Consider the following 23,867-nt stretch of genomic DNA (forward strand, 5'->3'; position numbering starts at 1 on the left):
TGTGACGATGATCACCACCCATTGTCCTTCGAGAGAGGCAGACGCCGACCATCCTGCCTGTTACTTAGTCAAAGTACTCAAACAGATTGGCCAGGCAAGGTGTCCCCTTGTACAGCCGCATGCTCCACCACCTCCGGGGTCTGGTGTTCCTGTGTGTGGGGCCCTCTTGACAATTCATTGGCATCCATCTGTCTCGAAGGACAATGGGTGATGATCGTCAGAAGCCTGGGCGGAAGGTATGGAGATCCTGAGATGCCCAGTCGTCGAGATCCTCCTCTCAGCCTCATCAGTGTAGTCCAAAGGAAGGAGCAATGACGTCCAGCTGCCTTAGGGGCTCCACTCCGGGTTTGCTGTCTGGGTTTACTCCCGTATCCTTTGTCTCTCCCGGGGCTGCCCACAAGGCAGTGGGGCTAGTTACCCACAGCTGGGGATCCGGTTCACGAGCTCCAGGGCGCGTCCACACGCCCGTGGGGCTGCGTGCTACGTGTGCATGGGCCAGACCTCCTCCCCGTCCTCTGTAGTTCAGCCCGGGTCTGAAAGGAGTTCAGTTTCCGTGTGTCGCCAGCGAAGAGGCACCACATGAGGCTTGCTGTGGAGAGGCTGTGTACTGGCAGGGAGAAACCTACACGTTCAGCTCTCCTTTTCGCGAGACTGCTGAGAACAACAAGCACTACCCAATGCACTAGAAGCGACACAACAACCATTTTGACTCCTCCTCTTGACAATGCAGTGTCTAATGGCTACAGGTAGGAGTCTGGGTTCGGTGGTTATGCAATGGCCTGAGCCTGGTTTAGGTTGGGCTCACTGGAATGGGGGCCGTAGTTATAGGTTAGATCCGGTTGATACAGATTGCTCTGGTTTGGCCTGGGTTGCTGTGGACCAGGTTACTCTGACACGGGGCTTGGATTGGGGTTAGTTTGAAACTGGGTTGGCCTGGACCAGATCAATATGGATCAGGCTGGCCTCGGTTGCTTTGATTTTGGTTTGGCCTGGTTGGGGTAAGACTGTGTTTCACTTGAATTGACTTGGCCTGGGCTAGAAATTGAGGTGGGCTGGATTCAGATTAACTGGACAAAAGACAATATGGGGCTGGACTGGACGTTGGGGTCTGTATGGGACCGGGTTGGACAGGACTGGACTCTGTCGGAGCTGGAAGACCACTTCCTCAACCCTGCTGACCCCCTGCCTGTCTCTCTCTTCCAGTCATCTTCAACTACGCAGTGATCGTGGAGATGTTCTTCATCAGCCTGCTGGCTCGTTTCTGCTTCCGCAAGGTGGAACCGGGCAGCCACCCCGCCCCTGCCCCTGGCCCGCCCCGCCAGCACAAGTCCGCCCAGACGGAGGACGGCCGTTCTGCCGGCACCCCGGAGCCCGACCAGCTCTCGGCAGCCGCCAGCCCGGACGAGGCGCTGTGCCGGATCGAGCACGCGCCGCTGGACCGCTTCGACTTCGGAGCGGCCGCGAGGTCACTGGGGGGCCGCGGACTCGATCCCGAGGGGAGACCCGCGCCTGCTCGGGGCGGGACTGCCGCGCGAGACCCGGCGCCTGCGGGGCTGAACGCCGTCCAGGTGGAGGTGCAGGTCAACGCTTGCGAGGCCAAGCATGACGTGACTGTGGTCTGAACCGAAGGTCCGTAGAGACTGGACTGTCCCAGAAATATTGCATTTACTCAGAGACACAGTGCAGAATAGCTCCTTCCAGACCATCAAGCCCAGTAGTCCCCGATTTAACCGTACTCTAATCGTGGGACAATTTACAATGATCAGTTAACCTACTAACCAGGAGGTCTTTGGACTGTGGGAGGAAACCAGAGCACTCGGAAAAAGCACATGTATTCCTCGGCGAGGACATAGAGAGGATGCCGGGATCGAACTCCGAATTCGACGCTCTGAGCTGTAATAGTGTCGCGCCAACCGCTACGCTACTGTGGCACCCAAGGGTGCGGCTCGATGAGCTGGGTGGGGACTATTCTCCGCTGTATCTCTGAGTGTCATTACTTACTACAAAGGAAAAAGTGCCAGGCAAACTTAAAGGTCACCTGGACCAGATGGACTACATCCCAGAGTCCTGAGAGAGGTCACTGAAGAGATAACGGATGCATTGGTCATGATCTTTCAAAGAATCTCACTCTGGCAAGGTCCCAGAGGACTGGAAGATCCGCAGAAGGGAGGATGCCAAAAGAAAGGAAATCATAGGCCAGTTATGTTAACTTTAGAAGTTGGGAAAGTGTTATAGGCTATCATTAAGGATGAGGTTTCGGGGTACTTGGAGACTAATAATAAAATAAGTCAAAGTCAGCATGGTTTCTGTAAGGGAAAGTCTTGCCAAACAAATCTGTTAGAGTTCTTTGAGGAAATAACAAGCAGGGTGGACAAAGGAGAGGCAGTGGATGTCATTTACTTAGATTTTCAGAAAGCGTTTGATAAGGTGCCACACATGAGGCTGCTTAACAAGATAAAATCTTATGGTATTACAGGAAGGATAGAGGAATGGCTGACAGGCAGGAGGCAATGAGTGGGAATAAAAGGGGCCTTTTCTGGTTGGCTGCCAGTGACTAGTGGTGTTTCTCAGGGGTCAGTATTGGGACCGCTACTTTTCACACTGTTTGTCAATGATTTGGATCATGGGATTGATGGTTTTGTGGCAAAGTTTGCGGATGAGACAAAGATAGGTGGAGGGGTAGGTAGTTCTGAGGAAGCAATGCGATTGCAGCTAGTCTTAGACAGATTGGAAGAATGGGAAAAAAAGTGGCAGATGGAATACAGAGTTGGGAAATGTACGATAATGCATTTTGGTAAAAGGAACAATAGTGCGGACTATCATCTAAATGGGGAGAAGTTTGAACATCAGAAGTGCAAAGGGACTTGGGCATCTTCGTGCAAGACTCCCAGAAGGTTAATTTAACAGGTTGAGTCTGTGGTAAAGAAGGCAAATGTAATGTTGGCATTTATTTCAAGGGGAATAGAACAAACGAGCAAGGAGATAATGCTGAGGCTTCGTAAGACACCAGTCAGGCCGCACGGAGTATTGTCAACAGTTTTGGGACCCGTATCTTAGAAAGATGTGTTGTCATTGAAGGGTCCAGAGGGGGTTCAGAAGGGGTTAATATACGAGGAGTGTTTGGTAGCTTTGGGCCTGTACTCACAGGAATTTAGAATACGTGGGGATCTCATTGAAACCTACCGAATGTTGAAAGGACTAGATAAGGTGGATGTGGAGAGGATGTTTCCTATGGTAGGGGTATCCAGAACTAGAGGGCACAGCCTCAAAATTGAAGGGCAACCCTTTAGAACAGAGGTAAGGAGGAAATTTTTTTTTAGCCAGAGTGTAGTGGATCTGTTGAACGCTCTAACACAGGCTGCAGTGGAGGCAGTCCATGATTAAGGCAGAAGTTGATCATTTCCTGATCGGTCAGGGCATCGAAGGATATGGCGAGAAGGCAGGTGTGTGGGGTTGAGTGGGATCTGGGATCAGCCATGATGGAATGGCAGAGCAGACTCGATGGGCTGAATGGCCTAATTTTGCTCTTATGTCTTATGGTCTTATGGTCTAAAGGACTATGGGTTGTGTCAGCTCCCACACGTTGACAAAAACCAGCCCTGTCCTCCCCATGAGCTACAGGGAGACCGGACAGAATTCCACAAGGCATTGCAAATAGCGGGGAGAACACAAGAGATTCGGCAGAGCAACACACAGTCTGGACGATTTAAACACTGGGCCAGATGGATTGAGAAGGAAGGGTGTTGGGATGAGAGGCGAGGGTCGGGTTGGGTCGAGTCAGTTCTGCTCCCTGCTCTGTTACATTGGCTCAGCTCTGCGCTGAACTGAGGGTGAAGCTGTGGCTGCTGTGTCTGTTCTGGGCTTCATATCGGAGGACCCACTTTTGTTCTAAATGCTATCTGCTTATTTGTATTGTTTGCACGATTTGTTCTTTTCTCTCTCTCCACACATTGGGAGTCTGACGGACATTTTTTTATGGGATCTTTGTTTTGTGTCTGCCTGTAAGGAGGCGAATCTCAAGGCTGTATAAAGTATACACACTTTGATAATAAATGTGCTTTGACTTTTGAACTTGGAGAGAATACTAAAGGAACTCAGCAGGTCAGGCAGCATCCGTGGAGGGGAATAAACAGTCGATGTTTCGGGCCAAGTCCTGAGAAAGGGTCTCGGCCTGAAGTATCGACTGTTTAAAGATTAGCTTTATTTGTAAGCACGAGCAATGCACAGAAAACGCTCAGCGAGTCGGGCAGCATCTATGGAGTGGAAAAAACTGTCAACATTTCAGGTCTAGTCCTGATGAAAGGTTTCAAACCACACAGCGAAATATGTCATTTGCATCAATGACTAATACAGTCCAATACTGGGGGCAGTCATGGGGAGAATGTACAAACTTCTTCCAGACAGTGGTGAGAATAACATACATGGAAAGTGTTATGGTAACCGCTACACTGCTAGGACCAAAATACCATCTTTTTTTCTCAGCCGTGCAGACCAACCATTGTTCTGAACAGGAAATGTTTACACAGCCCGAAACATGCACGGTACTTTTATAAACATGATATAAAAGAATATTCCAGCGGCACGGCAATGAAGGCTATGTGCATGGGAGCCTTTCAGTTGTGGCGTGGCTGCGCACCAGCACATCTTAGAGTGGCCATGGCACCTTAGTTTATTCCTCTCCACAGATGCTGACCGACTTGCTGAGTTCCTCCAGCACTTCGTGTGTGTTGCTCCAGGGTAGGAGGGAGAGAGTGTCTTGGAATTGAAATTAGAGGGGAAACCAAAAACTCGCAGACGCCATTGATCTGAAATAAAAGTGAAACGTCGTGGAAATACAACGGGACAGGAGGCATTCATGGGTAGAGTATCTACCTGCCTCTTGTCTCCCCCCCCACCCACCCCACCAGCTCCCTTCCCTCCACAGACTCTGAATGTTTGTAACTTTTCCTGTTTTAACACTAAAAAGACTTGGGAAAACAGTTAATTTCAGGATGAGATTTCAGGCCATTACAAGAGTAAGAGAGCATCAGTTTGGGGGTGGAATTGGAGGGAAGAATTGTTCTTCATTTCCCCTCTTTAATTGCTCTCCCTCTGACCCTTTCTACTCTTCCCCAACTACCCAGTTCCCCCCGAAGTCACCCCAGCCGCCATCACCCTGTTTCAGTCCCTCCTCCAGCTGCCCAAAGCTCGGCAGGTCAGGCAGCATCTATGCAGGGAATGAACAGTCACCGTTTCAGGCCATGACCCTTCATCTGGACTGGAATCTGACAGGAGAGGACTGTGCGCTATGGGAGGTGGGGCATCGGAGGCGATGGTGATGGAGGGGTGAGGAGAACAGAAGGGGTGAGAGGGGAACCAGAGTCGGGAATGGAAAAAGAGAGTGGGCGGGTGGGAGAAAGGATCGGAAGTCAGAGAAATCGATGTTCATGCTGTCAGGTTACAGGCTACCCAGATGGACGAGGAGGTGTTGCACCTCCATGCTGAGAGTGGCCTCTTTGTGGCAGTAGAATTGGAACTGGAAATGTTATTGAAATGGATGGTCACCAGGAGATCCTGCCTTTAGTGGCAGATGGAGCGAAGGTGGGAGACGACTACTCTTCCTATCGGCCCTCCCCTCCTCCCTTATTTGACCCTGTGCTCCATCTTCCTCTCCTATCACATTCCACCATCAGCCGCCCTTTATCACCTCCACCCATCACCTCCCAGCCTCTGTCACTATCCCCACTTTCCCTCCTCCCTGGATCCACCCATCACCTCCCAGCCTCTGTCACTATTCCCACTCTCCCTCCTCCCTGGATCCACCCATCACCTCCCAGCCTCTGTCACTATCCCCACTCTCCCTCCTCCCTGGATCCACCCATCACCTCCCAGCCTCTGTCACTATTCCCACTCTCCCTCCTCCCTGGATCCACCCATCACCTCCCAGCCTCTGTCACTATCCCCACTCTCCCTCCTCCCTGGATCCACCCATCACCTCCCAGCCTCTGTCACTATTCCCACTCTCCCTCCTCCCTGGATCCACCCATCACCTCCCAGCCTCTGTCACTATTCCCACTCTCCCTCCTCCCTGGATCCACCCATCACCTCCCAGCCCCTGTCACTATTCCCACTCTCCCTCCTCCCTGGATCCACCCATCACCTCCCAGCCTCTGTCACTATTCCCACTCTCCCTCCTCCCTGGATCCACCCATCACCTCCCAGCCTCTGTCACTATTCCCACTCTCCCTCCTCGTCTGGATCCACCCATCACCTCCCAGCCTCTGTCACTATTCCCACTCTCCCTCCTCCCTGGATCCACCCATCACCTCCACCTCTTCACCCTGGGCTACCTCTGCCTCTACTCTTCCGATCCAGATGAAGGTTCTCAACCTGAAACCGACTATCCATTCCCCCCACAATGGAGCTGCCTGACCCACTGAGTTCTTTCAGCATTGTGTTTGTTTCTCCAGATTCCAGTGTCTCTTTCAGTGGGATTTAGTTTTAACCTGCACTCACTGGCCACTTTATTAGGTACCTCCTATAGCTAATAAAGTGGTTATTGAGTGTATGTCTGTGGTCTGCTGTTGCTGCAGCCCATCCACTCCAAGGTCTGACGTGTTCATCTGCACACCACTGTTGTAATGTGTGTTTATTTGAGTTACTGTCACCTTCCTGTCAATTTGAACCAGCCTGGTCATTCTCCTCTGACCCCTCTCATTAACGAGGCGTTCTCACCCACAGAACTGCCATCACTGGATTGTTTTGTTTCTCACCCCGTTCTCTGTAACCTCTAGAGCAGGGGTATTGGCATAAAAAGTTGGGATTTGTTGTGCGTGAAAACCCCAAGACATCAGCAGTTTCTGAGATACTCAAACCACCCCATCTGGCACCAACAATCATTCCACGATCAAGCACTTTGATCACATGTCTTCACCCATTTTGATATCTGCTCTGAACAAAAACTGAACCTCTTGACCATGCCTGCATGCTTTTACGCATTGAGTTGCTGCCACGTGATTGGCTGATTAGATATTTGCATTAACAAGCAGGTGTACCTCATACAGTGGCCACTGAGTGTAATTCATGATCAGAAGATTGGTGTTGTGTTCCTGAATGTATCAGATAAACTTTATGACTGTCTTTTTAAAAATATAAACACTTTGTACTGTTCTAATGACGCATGAAAGTATTGTGTTCCATTGTCCCTTCCCTCTCCTCTCCCTCATTCATGTCTTCCCGATCTTGGTTAGTCGGTGTTGCTGGTGCCCCATCTGCAGTGGGGTGCCTCGGCGGCTGATTAACACACCGACGTGATTTTGGGATGTGGGTGGAAATTGGAGCACCCAGCGGGGGAAGGAGCACGAGGTGGAGCTTCCCTCACATTCAGCGAACGTGGATCCTGAAGGTTGGACAACGCCGGGAGAGTGAGCGCCGGGCCGGGCGTCGAGACAGATTATACCATCGAGGCCGAGAGCGGAAAACGATCCGTCCCGTCTGCCCTTGTTTGACCCATCTCTCTCCCTCTCTTCTCGCTGCTACTGTAGGTTTTCGCAAACTAAATCAGCGGGGGCGTTTTATGTTTCAGGAAAACTATAGCAACTCATTTATTGTTCTTTAAACACTGAACACGAAGTGCAGTTTAAAAAAAAACTACGTAAAAAAACACTTCAGGGGGCTGGTCTGTCATCACGATAGGCCAACCCCTTGAAGTGAACCCGAACACAACGCCGGTGGTTGTGAATTATGTTCGCTTCCACCAATTACATTACCCCACACAGCCGCCCCCTCCTCAGAATGCACCAAAACCAGCATCGTGAGCCTGTCCCGAGCTTGGCTCGGATCCTATGTTCCAAGGGTGGAGAAACAGCAGATGCCTGTGGCTCACCCAGAGGTGTGTTGACATGGTCACGATCATGTCCTGACAGTAGGGGCATGATAGCTGAATCCTCCAAGTCTTGGTGGGCCGGTTTAAGGTGACCTACTGTAATACATTCACCCTTATCTACGATAAAAGTCCCTTCTCTCCATTCCAAAATGTGGAATGGGCCATCGTAAGAGGGCCTAAGGGGATGCTGGTGTGTGTCATGGCAGACAAAAACGAACAAGGGGGAACGTAGGTCAACAGGAACGCAAGTGTGCTATATGCCATGATGGAAAGCAGGAATAGGTGCAAAGGAATTTAATTTACTAAAGAGGGTGGAACGCTGTTGAGAGGCTGTCCAAGCAGTTATGGCATCAAGAATAAAAATACCTGGCACTCATAACAGTTGCCCGTATCCCATTTCAGCCACAGATAATGGAAGGTCCTCTTTTGGAGGTGTTCTGAACCCCAGGAGGACCCACAGGAGATGATCCTGCCGATACTCATCCATCAAAGCAGCCTTTAAGGAGCAGTGAAATAGGCCATCAGGTGTGGGTGATAGTCCGTGGTGTGATCGTGCCTAATGCCAAGGTTCTGGGCCATCCCAGTCCAGAGGTATGAAATGAATTGGGGACCGCGGTCAGAGGAAATATCAGATGGGGCACCAAACTGAGCAATCTAGGTGATGAACACCCGAGCAATGTCTACAGCCGCAATCGATGCTACAGGGACGGGAGGTATGGATGGGCCACCTGGTAAAGAGGTGTGTGAAACCGCTGGTGGGGGGTTTTGGAATAAAGGACCAACAAGGTCCGCATTGACGTGGTCAAACCGTTGCTCAGGGACCTCAAAAGGTGCCAATGGCACCTGGACATGACATTTAATTTTCCCCCCGCTGGCACTCCACACGGTCCAATCACTCACGTCTTATCTAAGGCCATGCCACACACCATTTAATGCAACCAGTTTCTGCCAGGCCTCCCAGCCCAGATGTGAGAGGCCATGTATGGAATTAAACACAGTCCATCTCCAGTTTGCGGGCACTGTGGGGAAAGGGCGACTGGTTGAAACACGAAAGAAACCCCAGCTTCCCCAAATTAAAGTCAGCCAACCGTAGGCTCGTGTCTGCCATTCGGTAAGCCTGGACCTCTGGGTCAATAGCTTGGTTGGCTGCCATGTCGGTATAGTCAACCCTAAGGTGTGTGGCCTCAATGGCTGGCTGTGAGAGACAATCAGCCACGGCATTATTCTTCTCCTTGTTATGTTGTATATCAGTTGTGAACTCTGATATGTGGAGTTGCTGTCGTACAGACCAAGGGTCTGATATTCTGGCCACCGCATGCGCGAGGGGTTTGTGGTTAATGAAACGGAGACCCTCGAGAAGGGAAATGAAGGTGGCGGACAGCCAGATAGCGATCGAGAAGCTCACGGTCAAACGTACTGTACTTCCTTTCGGAGGGACGGAGAGCTGGCCAAAGAAAGTGAGCGGCTGCCACATGTACATGACCCACTGTTCATGCACAGCACCCACAGCATAGTCTGAAGCATCAGTAGTAATGGCTGTAGGTGTGTTGGAGAGTGGGTCACGTTGGAAAGAGCCCGATTTGTATCATTAAATGTCCTGGTCATGTTCACTGACCAGTCAAGCACGTGATTAGGAGCATTTCCTTTAAGGACACTCTACAGGGGCAGCAGCCCGTGGAATGAAGTGGTGATACAAGTTCATCATACCTGTAGTTTTTTTTAATAGTGTGGGGCGGTGGGAAATCATTTTGATGGGAGGGGTTTCGCACCTTCTATGAAGGTGCGATAGACGAGAAAGTTCATGGTTGACAACCCAAACTGGCATTTAGCAGGGTTAGTATATCACCAATGTTGGCTTAAACGCTCAAAAAGTGTGTGGAGATGAGATGCGCCTTCAGATTTGGTCATCCTGGTAAATGAAAGGAAAACCTGTCTATCAATATAGAGACGATCGGCTGTTAGAAAGTCTGTGCTGTGTTTCTCAGTACAAACAGCGCGTGTAGAAACCCAGGGAGGTCAGACGAAGGTAACCACAGCCATTTGGGGAAGGTCCTCGAACACACAGGCCCCTCGCTGGATGGGTTTTGGAAAAAATTAACTTTCTGGCTAAACATGACGAAAAGTCTAGGATGTGTGGGACCAGGTAACGATTAGGGATGGTGACCTCATTAAGGTATCGGTAATCATCACATGGGTGCAACCTACCATCGGACATAGGGACCAAACGGTGGGGTGAAGGGCCCAGGGGCTATTCAACTGGCATACAATGCCACCTTTCTGTGTTGGCAAACTTAGCCTGCGAGGTTGCCAGCTTTTGTGGGTCCAGTCTACGCGCGTGGGCATGGACTGGCCGGAATTGGGTGCTCGACCCCACGTTTTGTGAGAGTAGTGGAGGACGTGGGCTTGGTGTGGTTTGGAAATCCGCCCAGCAGTCGAGTAAACTCACATTTGTGGTGGTACAGGTGCTTGAAGGAGTCGCAGCAGGAAACTTGCTCGGGGCAGCAGAGTAACGACCCAGAGTCCTCAACATCCACAAGCCGGCAGTTCTTAAGATTGACTAATAGTCCGAGGGCACACAGGAAATCTGCACCAAGCAGAGATCTAGCCACTTAAGTCAAGACGAAGTCCCATGTGTAATGTCACCCATTGTGTCCCACAAGTCTGGATCCTGCTGCTGTTGGCGGCCTCCAGTGAGGTTTCCTCGCTCTTTCCCTTCTCAATAGGCGATGCTGACAGCACACCCACTTGACCACCCCTGTCTCCTTGAATGGGTGTCCGTAATGAACAGTAGACGATCCTGGCAGCTGGAACCCACAGTGTTCACAGACATCTGATGTCCCAATGTACTGGCACTGTCAAAGCTTCAAGGCGGTCGGCACTTCCTAGCGTTCTTACCAAAGCGAGTGTGGTAAAAACAAAGGCCCAGCATTTTCTGTTTCACAGCCACAGGCATCCTTATGTTGGGGATCTTGCTGACTGGGCTTACTGAGGTAGAGAAAGGAGGAGGAATGATGCACTGCTGCCTGGCTGGCTGTGTACGATCAGCCGTTTTAGCAAGCTCTCTATAGTCCTTCACGGTTGCATTAGCGAGGGCTATGTGAACTTGATCAGGCATTTGCTGCATGAAGAGTTCTTTAAACATAAAACAAGGACGGTGATTTCCCAGGAGAAACAGTATGTGCTCCATTAGCTCCAACGCTTAGCATTGCTGAGGCTGGGCAAGGAGAGCAACTGTTTGGCGTACTCGAACTCTGATAATCCAAAAGACTGAGTTCTCAGTGATCAGTATTTATCCTGTTCAGGCGTGTGATCTAGTAGGGTCACCACTCTCAATGCTAGAGAACTGCTGAGCGACACTACAATGTAGTAGAATTTGGTGTGGTCCACAGTGATTTCTCACAGCGCGAATTGGGCTTCGGCTTGTACAGATCAGGCGATGGCATTTTGCCCCCAAAACTCCAGCAGTTTCAAAGCAACTGTATTGGCTGATGTGTTCAATAACTCTGGTATTGTCCTAGAGCATCGGGGTCACCAGTGTAGATTTCTGCAAATAAAACAGCAGGAAAACCCTAACAACTCATCTATTGTACTTCAAACACTGATCGCAACGCACGGTGGAAGTCCTTTCCATAACGACCTCATCACGTCAGACCTGTCTCTTAATGTGAACCCCAACCCAATATCAGTGGTTGTGAGTTCTGTATCTTTCCACCGGACACTACCGCTGGGTGGGAGCTGCAGGGGCCTTGGGTTCCAGGCCACCAGGTTCATGAATGGTTGTTGCCCTATGGCCATCGGGCTCCTGGACCGGAGTGGATAACCTCCGCTGCCTCAGCGCTAGGCTGACTCCACCGCCTGGAGACGTTCAGGGACGCTGCCCTTGTTCTGTATGTCTTCATGGAATCTGTTGTCTTTCTTTATGTTCCTGTGGCTGCTGCAAATAATTGGATCTCAAGCTTGCGTATAGTAATATGTTGAAAATAAATTCACATTGAACGTAAACACGAGGAATTCTGCAGATGCTGGAAATTCAAGCAACACACATCAGAGTTGCTGGTGAACGCAGCAGGCCAGGCAGCATCTCTAGGAAGAGGTACAGTCAGTCTCGGCCTGAAACATCGACTGTACCTCTTCCTAGAGATGCTGCTTGGCCTGCTGCGTTCACCAGCAACTTCGATGTGTATCACACTGAACGTTATGTTTTTGGGCTGATTGAGCGATCCAGTGCTTTACAGTCTCCGAGAGGGTTCCTTATGACTCCAAACAAAATGTGCTGCCTCGAGGCCAAGAAGCCTGCAGAAGACGTGCGAGCCCACGATAACTATTTCTTTCCAATCTTGCTGATTAAAACTTTGAGGAAGACCGAAATCATCGAGGTGAGAGCGGAAGGCAAGCGGGTGTTCAGTGTGGTCTACCAGCCTCTGGCTCGCTGCTGCATCCCCATCCACCCTCCCCCTCCCCTCTACATCCCTCTCCCCTCTCCCTCTCCATCCACCCTCTCCCCTCTCCCTCTCCCTCTCCCTCTCCATCCCCCTCCCCTTCCCCTCTCCCCTCACCCCTCTCCCTTCTCCCTCTCCCCTTTCCCTCTCCCCTCCCCCTCTCCCCTCCCCCTCTCCCCTTCCCCCTCCCCTTCCCCTCTCCCCTTCCCCCTCCCCTTCCCCCTCCCCCTCCCCCTCCCCCTCCCCCTCCCCCTCTCCCCTCCCCCTCTCTCTCCCCCTCTTCCCCTCTTCCCCTCTTCCCCTCTTTCCCTCTTACCCTCTCTCCCTCTATCCCTCTCCCCTTCCCCTTCCCCCTCCCTCTCCCCCTCTCCCCTCTCCCTGGGCATCCGGGCCAGTCATCACCAGATCAGGATACGTGAACGTTGGTTCAGTGAGAGGAAATACTTTATTGTGCGTCCGAGCTGTGGGCACCATCGCCGCTCTAGGCCGGGCCAGGGCTCCTGGGATGATGGCTACGAGCTGTGGCGTTTCATCCTCCGCCTGCCCACCTTCGACCCTGACAGAAATTCCCAGAGTGCCCTGACGAAGACCTGTCGCACTGCACGCACGTTGAGGAGAAGCAACGACGGACAGACGCACCCCTTCGTGGGCAGCTCCATTGTCTGGCCCCTGAGAATGCAAGGCCTGAGGAAAACGCCCATGTGGGTGCAGTTCTTGCAATCTACTCCCGCTTCCAGCCCGGGCTTGCAGGCTGAGCCCCACCCTGCTGCCCCGCACTGCCAACGACACAGCCTGCTGGCTGGGCGCGGCTGCCCGTCCTGCTTGGCGATGGCTGCTCACACCTCTGCCGCCCAGCCCAGGCCACCCTCCCACAGCGAGCTCTCATGTGCACCTCCGCAGAGCCGACGTCACCTCGCTGGGACGGAGCTGGGCCTGGCCCAGGGTCTGACGAGCTTCACCCCACCCGGGTTTCAGACGGACTGCCACCTCCGCTGCCTACCCTTCCTGTAAGACCTCGTTCAGGGCAGCGCACTCCAGAATCAGCTGATTAGTTTCATCCCACTGACCAGTCGCCTCCCAGTACCTGCTGTCCTCTGGCCATCTCTTGCCCTTGTCAGCACAGTCTGCAACAGCGCTTCCTGCCGGCGTTCGGCAGCGTGCAGCCGAGGCACGTTGGCGTCCGACGGTCCGCCGTCCTCAGCGGCCATCTTGGACACCGTGCTGACCTTCCTCTTCCACCTGAAACAGCAGCAGGTTTAATGTCACTGGCATGTGTCGTGAAGTTTGTTCCCTTGGCGGCAGCAGGACAATGCGATACACGATAATAGAAACAAAAGCTGTCAATTACCTTAAGTATACGAGTAAACAAGTCGTGCAAAAACAGAAATAAACAAGTAGTGAGGTAGTGTTCATGGGTTCAGTGTCCATTCAGAAATCAGACGGCGGAACGGCAGAGGGGAAGAAGCTGTTCCTGAATCGGTGAGTGTGTGCCTTCAGGCTTCTGTACCTCCTACCTGATGGTAGCAAAGAGAAGAGGGTATGTCCCCATCAGATCTGATTTCCAGGAACTGTTCAAAGCCCCTGGAGCTGGGCAGCAGGGAAGGCTGTCTGTGGAGAAGTTCACGGATATTTTGTGCTGCGTCATCACGTGTTACGGAATGTGAAGTCATGATAACTGTGAGGGACAGGGGAGGTCGCCACTCAGACTGTTAGGTATGTGTCGGCTCACGGGAGAGTGATCCCGTTACCTCCTCTCCCCATGACCTTCTGAACTATCCCCCATTACGCGGTAGTGACAGCAGGCGGTGGACAGCGGAGGCTCGTGTGGCACGGAGGAATATAGACTATCAGGGGTAGAGATAGGGTAAATGCAAGCAGGGTTTTTCCACTGAGGTTGAGTGAGACTACAACTAGAGGTCGTGGGTTATGGGTGAAAGGTGAAATGTTAAAGGGGAACATGAGGAGAAACTTCTTCACTCAGAGGGTGATGAGTGTGGAACGAGCTGCCAGCACAAGTGGTGGATGTGATTTTGATTTCAATGTTTAAGAGGCATTTGGATAGGTACATGGATGGGAAAGGTACGTTCTTGGTGCAGGTCGATGGGAATAGGCAGTGTTAAATGGTTCAGGACAGACTAGATGGGCTGAAGAGCTGTGGCTTTCTATGTCTCTATAGACTTTTCCACACAGAGGGTGGAGGCTAAACGAAATGAGCTGACAGAGAACGTTGATGAGACAGGTACGTTAACAACAGGTAAATTATCGACAGGTACACTGACAGAGAATGTTGATGAGACAGGTACGTTAACAACAGGTAAATTAACGACAGGTACACTGACAGAGAACGTTTATGAGACAGGTACGTTAACAACAGGTAAATTATCGACAGGTACACTGACAGAGAACGTTGATGAGACAGGTACTTTAACAACAGGTAAATTAATGACAGGTACACTGACAGAGAACGTTTATGAGACAGGTACGTTAACAACAGGTAAATTAACGACAGGTACACTGGTAGAGAACGTTGATGAGACAGGTATGTTAACGAGATCCAGGTAATACGAAAGGTTGGGAATGGATCAATTGTGAGCAAGTGGCTCTAGGAAGTTGTGGCAAGGCAAGGGTTAGAACAACGTCCAGGCAAGGATAGGTTGAAGACAATGTGAAGAAAGGTCTTTGAAGAGCTTAGCTTCCCTTTGCACATTAAGGTGGTTGGGGGTGGGGGTGGGGGGGAGGGGGGAGAGAGAGCCATTTGGCTCACCGAGACGTGATAAGGATGGGATAGGAAGACTCAAGGCACACACGCACCAACTGAGGAACAATTGCATTGCCAACTTCAAACTCTCATCGTCTGTCAGCTTGCAGTTTGTATTAACTTTTGACACCTGCATTGTGAATGGCGACTGAGCCTGCAAGTAAGGAATCTGAACATACACCATTTCCTAAATGGTGGATGCCCATAACTGCTAGTTATACCGTATAAAAATAAGTTCGACCTGAACAGTGTGGGTGACCAGAGGCCATGCTGTTCTCTTTGTGCACAACTAAAATAAAGTACGTTTGAGGAAGGAGTGAGTTTTCCGAGACCTGTTAATCGGTGATCACGTAGCCTGGTCAGCGTGGATGAGTTGGGCTGGTTCGTTGTAGTTGAGTACGTTGGAGTACAAAAACTTTTATTTCTTAGCTAATTGTGCTCCTTCTTGTAAATGTGGTGTGTAATCTAGAGAGCATAAAGCTGTTGCAATGCCAGCAACCTGAGTTCAATTTCTGCCGCTGTCTGTGACTGTGTCGGGGAGTATTAGGGAAAATAGCAGAGATCATAGCACTTGTGTGAATATAGCAGATCTTCATTCAATCAGTTCTTATTGTAAATGTCAATAAGTTCAGGAAGCTTGCAATGAGCCTTCACTTTTTTGGATATATTTATTTGTAAGAGGTTTCTTCTTTTATGTTACTGCGTAGTCTAGTTAAAATGGCTTCTTTGTTATGTTAACTGCTGAAAAAATCCGCCCGCAAGCAATTTGTTTGGATTATGTTACAAATAAGAGGATGAACGAACCAATTGGGATAGATGTTATTCTTTCTGTGTCTCTGTAAGTTATTGTGATGCGCGGGTTTTTGACAGAAGGCAGGAGAGAGAGAGACAGAGGATGGACAAGGTGCTGTGAGTCCGCTAACGGGGTCGGACCCCGAGCAGGAGTCCGAGGCCCAGGGTGTTCGGCGAGGAGAGGAGACGGAGACAGACTCATGTGGAGCGTCTGGTCGACCACCGTTTTTGGTCCCAGGTGGCAGGTCGAGGTGGTCCGAGGGGATCGCAAGATGAAGAAGGAGGGTTCTGAGCTCCAAATGTTTGTGCACAAAGAGATTGAAGTTTGATAAGTGTGGCGCCTTTTATTTTCCTTTTATATTTTATCTCTATTAGTTATATAGTTCCAGTAATATCTATAAACTGTAAATCATTTAATCGTATCTGGTGTGTTGTCTGTAATTTGGGCAGGGCGGGGTACATCACATAGAAACATAGAAACATAGAAAATAGGTGCAGGAGTAGGCCATTCGGCCCTTCGAGCCTGCACCACCATTTATTATGATCATGGCTGATCATCCAACTCAGAACCCCGCCCCAGCCTTCCCTCCATACCCCCTGACCCCTGTAGCCACAAGGGCCATATCTAACTCCCTCTTAAATATAGCCAATGAACTGACCTCAACTGTTTCCTGTGGCAGAGAATTCCACAGATTCACCACTCTCTGTGTGAAGAAGTTTTTCCTAATCTCGGTCCTAAAAGGCTTCCCCTCTATCCTCAAACTGTGACCCCTCGTTCTGGACTTCCCCAACATCGGGAACAATCTTCCTGCATCTAGCCTGTCCAATCCCTTTAGGATCTTATACGTTTCAATCAGATCCCCCCTCAATCTTCTAAATTCCAACGAGTACAAGCCCAATTCATCCAGTCTTTCTTCATATGAAAGTCCTGCCATCCCAGGAATCAATCTGGTGAACCTTCTTTGTACTCCCTCTATGGCAAAGATGTCTTTCCTCAGATTAGGGGACCAAAACTGCACACAATACTCCAGGTGTGGTCTCACCAAGGCCTTGTACAACTGCAGTAGTACCTCCCTGTATCACACAGCATCCACACAAACTAATTACCCAGTTTGGCAGGGCCAGGGCTGTTTCCCTAGCCGACAGCGAGCTGAGAGACCCTGAGGCTGGCTGGGGGACGGGGGCACATATTTATTTAGTGATTTAGTGTGGAGTAGATCCTTCTGGTCCTTCGAGCCCCACCGTCCCAGCAACCAAGGACAAACCCAATTAACCCTGACCTAATCACGGGACAATTTACAAAGACCAATTAACCTAACCAGGATGCCTTTGGGACTGTGGGAGGAAAGCGGAGCACCAGGGGGGGGAGACCCAGACTGTCACGGGGGAGGACGTGCAAACCCCTTGCAAGCAGTGAATTGAACACGGTGAGCGGTAGAACCCAGGGAGCTGGGAATACCGATCCACACTTCATTGGAACTGGCGTCACTGGTAGCTGGAGTCATAGCTTTTGGCATGCTGGCCTTCATAAATCAGAGTACAGTAGGTGGGATGTCAGGTCTTCGTTTTATAAGATGTGGATGAGGCCAGATTGATGCTGCCTGACCTGACGAGTTCCTCTCGCATTTTGTGTGTGTTGCTTTGGAGTGTCGTGTGCAGTTTTGGTCACCTACTTACGGGAAAGATGCAAATAAGTTTGAAACAGCACAGAGAAAATTTACAAGGATGTTGCTGAGACGAGAGGATCTGAGTTATAAAGAAAGATTGAACAGGTTAGGACTTTATTCCTTAAAATATTGAAGTTTCAGGGAGATTTGATAGAGGTATAGAAAATTATGAGGGGTATAGATAGGGTAAATGTAAGCAGGCTTTTTTTCAGAGATTGGGCGAGAGGTCATGGGTTAAGAGTGAAAGGTGAAATGTTTAAGGGGAACATGAGGGGAAACTTCTTCACTCAGAGGGTGGTGAGAGTGTGGAACGAGCTGCTGGTGCAAGTGGTGCATGTGAGCTTGATTTCAATGTTTATGAGAAGTTTGGATGGGTACGTGGACGGGAGGGTATGGAGGGATATGGTCCCGGTGCAGGTCGATGGGAGTAGGCAGTTTAAATGGTTCAGTAAGGACTAGGCGGGCTGAAGTGTTGTACTTTTCTTTGACTCTAAATTAAATGCACAGGCTGCTCCACAGACTAAGAGATTGCATATGCAAGAGCCAAGCATTAAGACAATGGGGTTGTGTTAATTGGCCTGCATCAAACCAGGCAATGGGCTAAGTCATTTGCACCATTTCTGATGGAGTTCAAGCTGGCAGACCAGACGGATGTTGTCACTTAGCATATTACAGATGGTCACAGGTATACCCAATCAATACTACTGTGTACTTACCATCTGTGTGCTCAGCAGCAGCTCTGACAACTGTAATTTTGGTGTCCAGCTCTCTGTCGTCAAAAGGTTTAAAAATATTTGTGTTAAATAGTTTCTCCCAAAGGTGTTTGGACTTTCTGAAGTGTCTTATCAATTACAATGTGCTTCCTCTACAGTACTGTGCCCAGACACACAGCTACTGTGCCTAAAGCTTTTGCTCATTACTGTAGTAATTTTAGGTATTTCACTGTACCGCTGCCACAAAAAATCATGATATATGTGAGTGATGATAAACTTGATTCTAATATGCATCTTTATTGTGGACTGAGAGTGGGAAGGGGACAGGGAGAGGGGAATCATGGTTGGGAAAAGGGGAAGGCAGAGGGAAGCACCAGAGAGACATTCTGTAATGATCAATAGACTGATTGTTTGGAATCAAATGACCTTGCCTGGTGTCTCAGGGCTGGGTGTGTCTGCACTCACGCCACCCCCACCCCTGGCACTCCCTTTCTGCCGCCTGTCCCACACCCAACGCGCAGCAACCCACTCTCACTGTTTTCAACATCCTTTGTCCCCGCCAGATTTACAAAATACATGCCCAGGACTTTTGCACGGTACTGTGTGCATCTCAAAGGAAACGTTTGTCAACCCCATGTATTGAAGTAAACAATGCCTTTGTCATCATGTTAAACTGTATTACCTTTGACCTTAAGGGAACAAAATATGTGACGTACCTTTGGGTTTGTGAGCCTCTATCGAGAATGTCTCTGGAATGATGCCCGCTTGCTGTGATGAATAAAGACTTCGATATCGCGTCTTTCTCCGCCGACTTCCAACACAGGCCAACAACCTCAGGGGTTTCCTCTTGGTTCTGTGCATCCCCCAGCATCCCAAAGGCGTACGGTAAGCGTCACTGAGCTGTGGGCGTGCTACACAAGTCCTCATACTGTGTTTGGTCGTTGACGCATTTGACTGGATGTTTCGATGTGACGTGTATATTGGTACCAATGGCATCAGTAGGGAAAGGGATGACATCCCAAGGAGAGAATATCGGGGTTAGGTAGAAAGCAGGAGCTCCAGGGTAGGAATCTCTGGTTTGTTGCCTGTGCCACGCACCAGTGGGGGCAAGAACAGGATGGTTTGGCAGATGGATGCATGGCTGAGGAACTGGTGTAAGGGGCAGGGCTTCAGATTTCTGGATCGTTGGGATCTCTTCCAGGGAAGGCATGACGTGTACCAAAGAGAAGGGTTGCACCTGAACCTGAGGAGGACCAATATCCTCGCAGGCAGGTTTGCTGGAGCTGTTCGGGGAGGTTTAAACTGGTTTGACAGGGTGTTGGGAACCGGAGTGATAGGGCTGAGTTGATGCAGAGCGCGGTGAGGCTGCGAACGACAGGCAGATGATAGGGCGGAATCGCAGTTAGCGGAACGAGTTGAAGTGTGAGTGGGAGTAACCAGTCGATACCTCTGGCCCGAAACGTTGACTTTTTATCCCTCTCCGTAGCTGCTGCCTGACTTGCCGAGGTCCTCTGGAATTCAGTGTGTGTTTCTCAAGGTTTCCGGCGCTCGCAGGGTCTCTGGTGTTTACGTATAAAACATGCTTGCCTCTGGTTGTTCTGTTGCCAAGGAATCTGGTCTGAGCCACCAATCCATTCTCAATCAGCACTGGTGTTCCTAAAGGTCACCGAGCCCACTGCTCCCCTCCCTCTACACCCACGACTGTGCAGCTCGGTACAGCCGCAATGCCATCTGTAAGTTTGCCGGCCACGGAACAGTTGTTGGCAGAATCTCAGACGCTGACAAGCAGGCGTGCAGGAGTGAGGTATTAATGGTAGGGATCATTCTGAGGCCTACAGGAGTGAGGTATTAATGGTAGGGATCATTCTGAGGCCTACAGGAGTGAGGTATTAATGGTAGGGATCATTCTGAGGTCTACAGGAGTGAGGTATTAATGGTAGGGATCATTCTGAGGTCTACAGGAGTGAGGTATTAATGGTAGGGAACATTCTGAGGGGTACAGTAGTGAGATCGATCAGCTGGTTGAGGGGTATCGCAACAACGACCTCACGCCCAGCGTCAGCAAGGCTAAGAAATTGATTGTGGAATTCAGGAAGGGGAAGTTGAGGGAACGCACACCAGTCGTCATCGAGGGGACAGCCGTGAAAAGCGTGAACAACTTCTACTTCCTGGGCGCCAGCATCTCAGAGCATCGATCCTGGGCCCCGCGTATTGATGCGATCAGGCTGCTCCCGCGACTGTATTTCATTAGGAGCTCAAGGAGAATTGGTATGTGACCAAAGACACTCACTCTCAAATTTCTACAGAATCGCCGTGGAGAGCATTCTGACCGGCTGCATCACTGGATTGCAAACGCTGTGGAGGGTCGTAGATTCATCTCCAGCACGCACCCGACCCTCCCCGCCATCGAGGGCAGCTTCAAAGGGTGAAATCCCAACATGACGGCATCAAGCACCATCACCATCTGAGTCGTGCCCTCTTCTCATTACCATCACCGGGGAGGAGGTACAGCAGCCCTGAAGACCCACACGCCACATTTTAGGATCAGCTTCTCCCCCTCCGCCGTCAGATTTCTGAATGGCCCACAAAACCACGAACACAACCTCACTAGTTAGCTCTGTTTTTGTACTTCAAAAGATTTTAGAGATACAGGCCCAACGAGCCACACCATGTAACATATTTAACACTTGCCTAATTGTAGAGCAATTTACAATGATTAATTTTAACTCACTAACCCATGAATGTGTATACAGTGGATTTTGGTTAATTAATCCTTCATTTAATCAGGGCAGCCACTTAAGAGGGGTGATTGATAAGTTCGTGGCCTAAGGTAGAAGGAGATGAGTTATACAGCTGTCGTTACACGCACGTGCAGTTCAACTCTTTGAGTGATTATGCAAAAAGTTTGAAATTATTAACTCATCTCTTTCTACCTTAGGCCACAAACTTATCAATCACCCCTGCTGTGGACACTTTCTGGAGGTCCAAGATCCGTATGCTCCACGACCGCTGGACTAAGTGTGTAAATGTAGGAGGGGACTATGTTGAAAAATAAATGTGCTAGGTTTTCTAAAATTGACTCCTTAGGCCACAAACTTATCAATCACCCCTTGTATTTTGGACAACTCTTTTGAAGAACAAAAATTAATTGAGAAACTATCTGGTATCATTTTGTTGACTTGGGACACTATGCCACTTACTTGGGATGAAAGGCCGTTGCTAAACTCTTTCTAACGAGCATCAGTCACGTGCACTTGCGCGGCTGCCCGACACCACATCGTGCTTAGAGTAAACTGTTTGTAAACAGTGTCAGCTGCGTGTGCTTGTGTTGAAAAAGCAGTGATTTTTGTGATTATGAGGACACGCATTCCCCTTTTATTGTCATTTAGTAATGCATGCATTAAGAAGTGATAAAATGTTTGTCACGAAAACACATGACAAACCAACTTAAAAACTAACAAAAGCCACATAATTATAACATATAGTTACAACAGTGCAAAGCAATACTGTAATTTCATAAGAACAGACCATGGGCACAGTAAAAGTCTCAAAGTCTCTCGAAACTCCCAACATCTCACGCAGACGGTGAACCTCCAGCGCCGCCAACTTGCCGATGCAGCATCCAACTCCGACTCCGAGTCCGTCCGAAAACTCTGAGCCTCCGACCAGCTCTCCGACACCGAGCACCGAGCACCATCTCGGCTGAGTGCTTCGACCCCGGCCCCGGCAATAGGCAATAGGCAAAGCCGAGGATTTGGGGCCTTCCCCTCCGGAGATTCTCGATCGCACAGTAGCAGCGGCAGCGAAGCGGGCATTTCAGAAGTTTCTCCAGACGTTCCTCCGTGCTTCTCACGTCCGTCTCCATCAAACCAGGATTGTGCACGGCCCCTAGTTACACAGATCGATATCATTCGGAACGGCCGCGCACGCTGTGTCGCACCGCCATCTTCTCCTCCCTCCCTCCTTCGTCACTGATGGTTGGCGAGAAGTACGCAGTAAGACAATTCAGAACTGCTTTGTGTGCTGTGGCTTGCAGATGCCAGAAACAGATGGGAGTGAAAATGAAACAATTTCACAACTTCAACAAGTTAAGAACAACGAAGGATTTGAAGGTGTTGTTAATGATTTTGAAAGGTTCAATGAAAATGAAGATACAGTTGTGAGAAGGCAGTCCACTATCTGCACCAGGTGTCTGTGCTGATTCTGTTCGATTACAGTCGATGAAAAGAACATGGCAGTGTGTTAGTTGTTTGTGGTATCTGACAATAACCATGAGACCTGTGCAGGGACATTTTTAAAGTGGAAAAGCTGCTGTACTGGGACAGTTTCACTCTGAAGCTCAGAAAGTTGTGATTAGTCATCACAAATTGGGCTCTCCCTTGGGTGCAGTGGATGACCTTGTCATGCCCTTCGCTCTCCTGAAATCTTTGCAGAACCGCCTTGTTGGCCATTGGATCTTACTGTTGATGTCACCCACTGGAGCTGACGTCACATGCCAGGACACACATGTCCCTATTTCGCCAGGGTATGAGGCCTGCCTTTCAAAGCGGTGTACTGGGGTGCAGCCACTCACACACACAAACCACTACTCAGAGCCACAGGTGGGGACCAAAGGTGAGTCACCTGCCCTGGAATGGACACGACAAGCCCTTTCACCAAATGGGCAACCCAGACATACTGTCTGAATTCCTCTGGCATTAACTATTAGGAACTAATCAATTTTATAGTACTGTAGTAGTGGTAGTGTTCTAACTTGTTCTTTATTTAAATGCATAATTTGTTGCTCAGTTAAATAGCAATTTGTCATATTTATACCTTCATGAAACTTCATCGCATTGGGCCAAAATGTACTGGTCACAATGAACTGGGTGAGTGAGTGAGTGATCAATCGACCGATCCTCTTGCGAGCATACTCAACAAATGCACAATAGAATATTAACTTTAATAGAATCAATGAAAGATTGCACAAACTTGGGTGTTCATCCAGCGTGCAAAAGACAACGAACAGTGTTAATACAAAAAGAAAGAAATAATAATAACTAAATAAATAAATAAGCAATAAATATCAAGGACATGAGATGAAGACTCCCTGAAGGCGAGGTTGTAGGGCTATTACAATGAGGGGGTGAGTGAAGTTCAGTTGGTTCAAGAGCCTGATGGTTGAGGGGTAATAACTGTTCCTAAACCTGGTGGTGTGAGTCTTGAGGTTCCTGTAGCTTCTTCCTGATGGCAGCAGTGAGAAGAGAGCATGTCCTGGGTGCTGGGGGATCCCTGAAGTTGGATGGTGCTTTCCTAAGAAATTAAAATATTTGTATATCTGTTTTTGTAGCTTAGATTTATATCCTGCACTGCAGCCGCGGAACAACTATTTTCACGACGTAGACAGCATCACTGATAACAAACTTGGAACACACGGTATTCATTTCTCGTCACACCCTCCCAGGAGCGGCTCAGAAATCACGTGACCTGGGCACCACCCCCTTTCAAGTACCCCCTGCACGTGATTGGAGTGGCGCTTGTCATTGGGTGTTCGGGGTCCGGGGGAACGAGGTTGCCACTTGAACCACGTGACATGGATGTCTCCCGACTCGGGCATGTGACTGGAGAGTCGCTCGCCATTGGTCGTTGGCCACG

General features: G+C 49.7%; 1 protein-coding gene across 2 annotated transcripts in view; it reads left to right on the top strand.

Moving 5' to 3' along the window:
- The window catches only part of si:dkey-16n15.6 (organic solute transporter subunit alpha), a 34,513-nt gene extending 15,520 nt beyond the window's left edge, over positions 1–18,993 (top strand). Inside the window, exons 7-8 of one of the 2 annotated variants that reach the window (XM_063034706.1) lie at positions 1,204–1,629; positions 18,929–18,993. In XM_063034706.1, coding sequence (XP_062890776.1) covers positions 1,204–1,622 — 419 coding nt within the window. In that variant the 3' untranslated portion in view covers positions 1,623–1,629; positions 18,929–18,993. Of the gene's footprint in view, positions 1–1,203; positions 5,827–18,928 lie in introns of those variants that run through there. The other variant, XM_063034705.1, reaches the window with a different exon arrangement.
- The last annotated feature ends 4,874 nt before the right edge of the window (positions 18,994–23,867 follow it).

This window comes from Mobula hypostoma, chromosome 28 (genome assembly GCF_963921235.1).
Source record: "Mobula hypostoma chromosome 28, sMobHyp1.1, whole genome shotgun sequence".
Lineage (NCBI taxonomy): Eukaryota > Metazoa > Chordata > Chondrichthyes > Myliobatiformes > Myliobatidae > Mobula > Mobula hypostoma.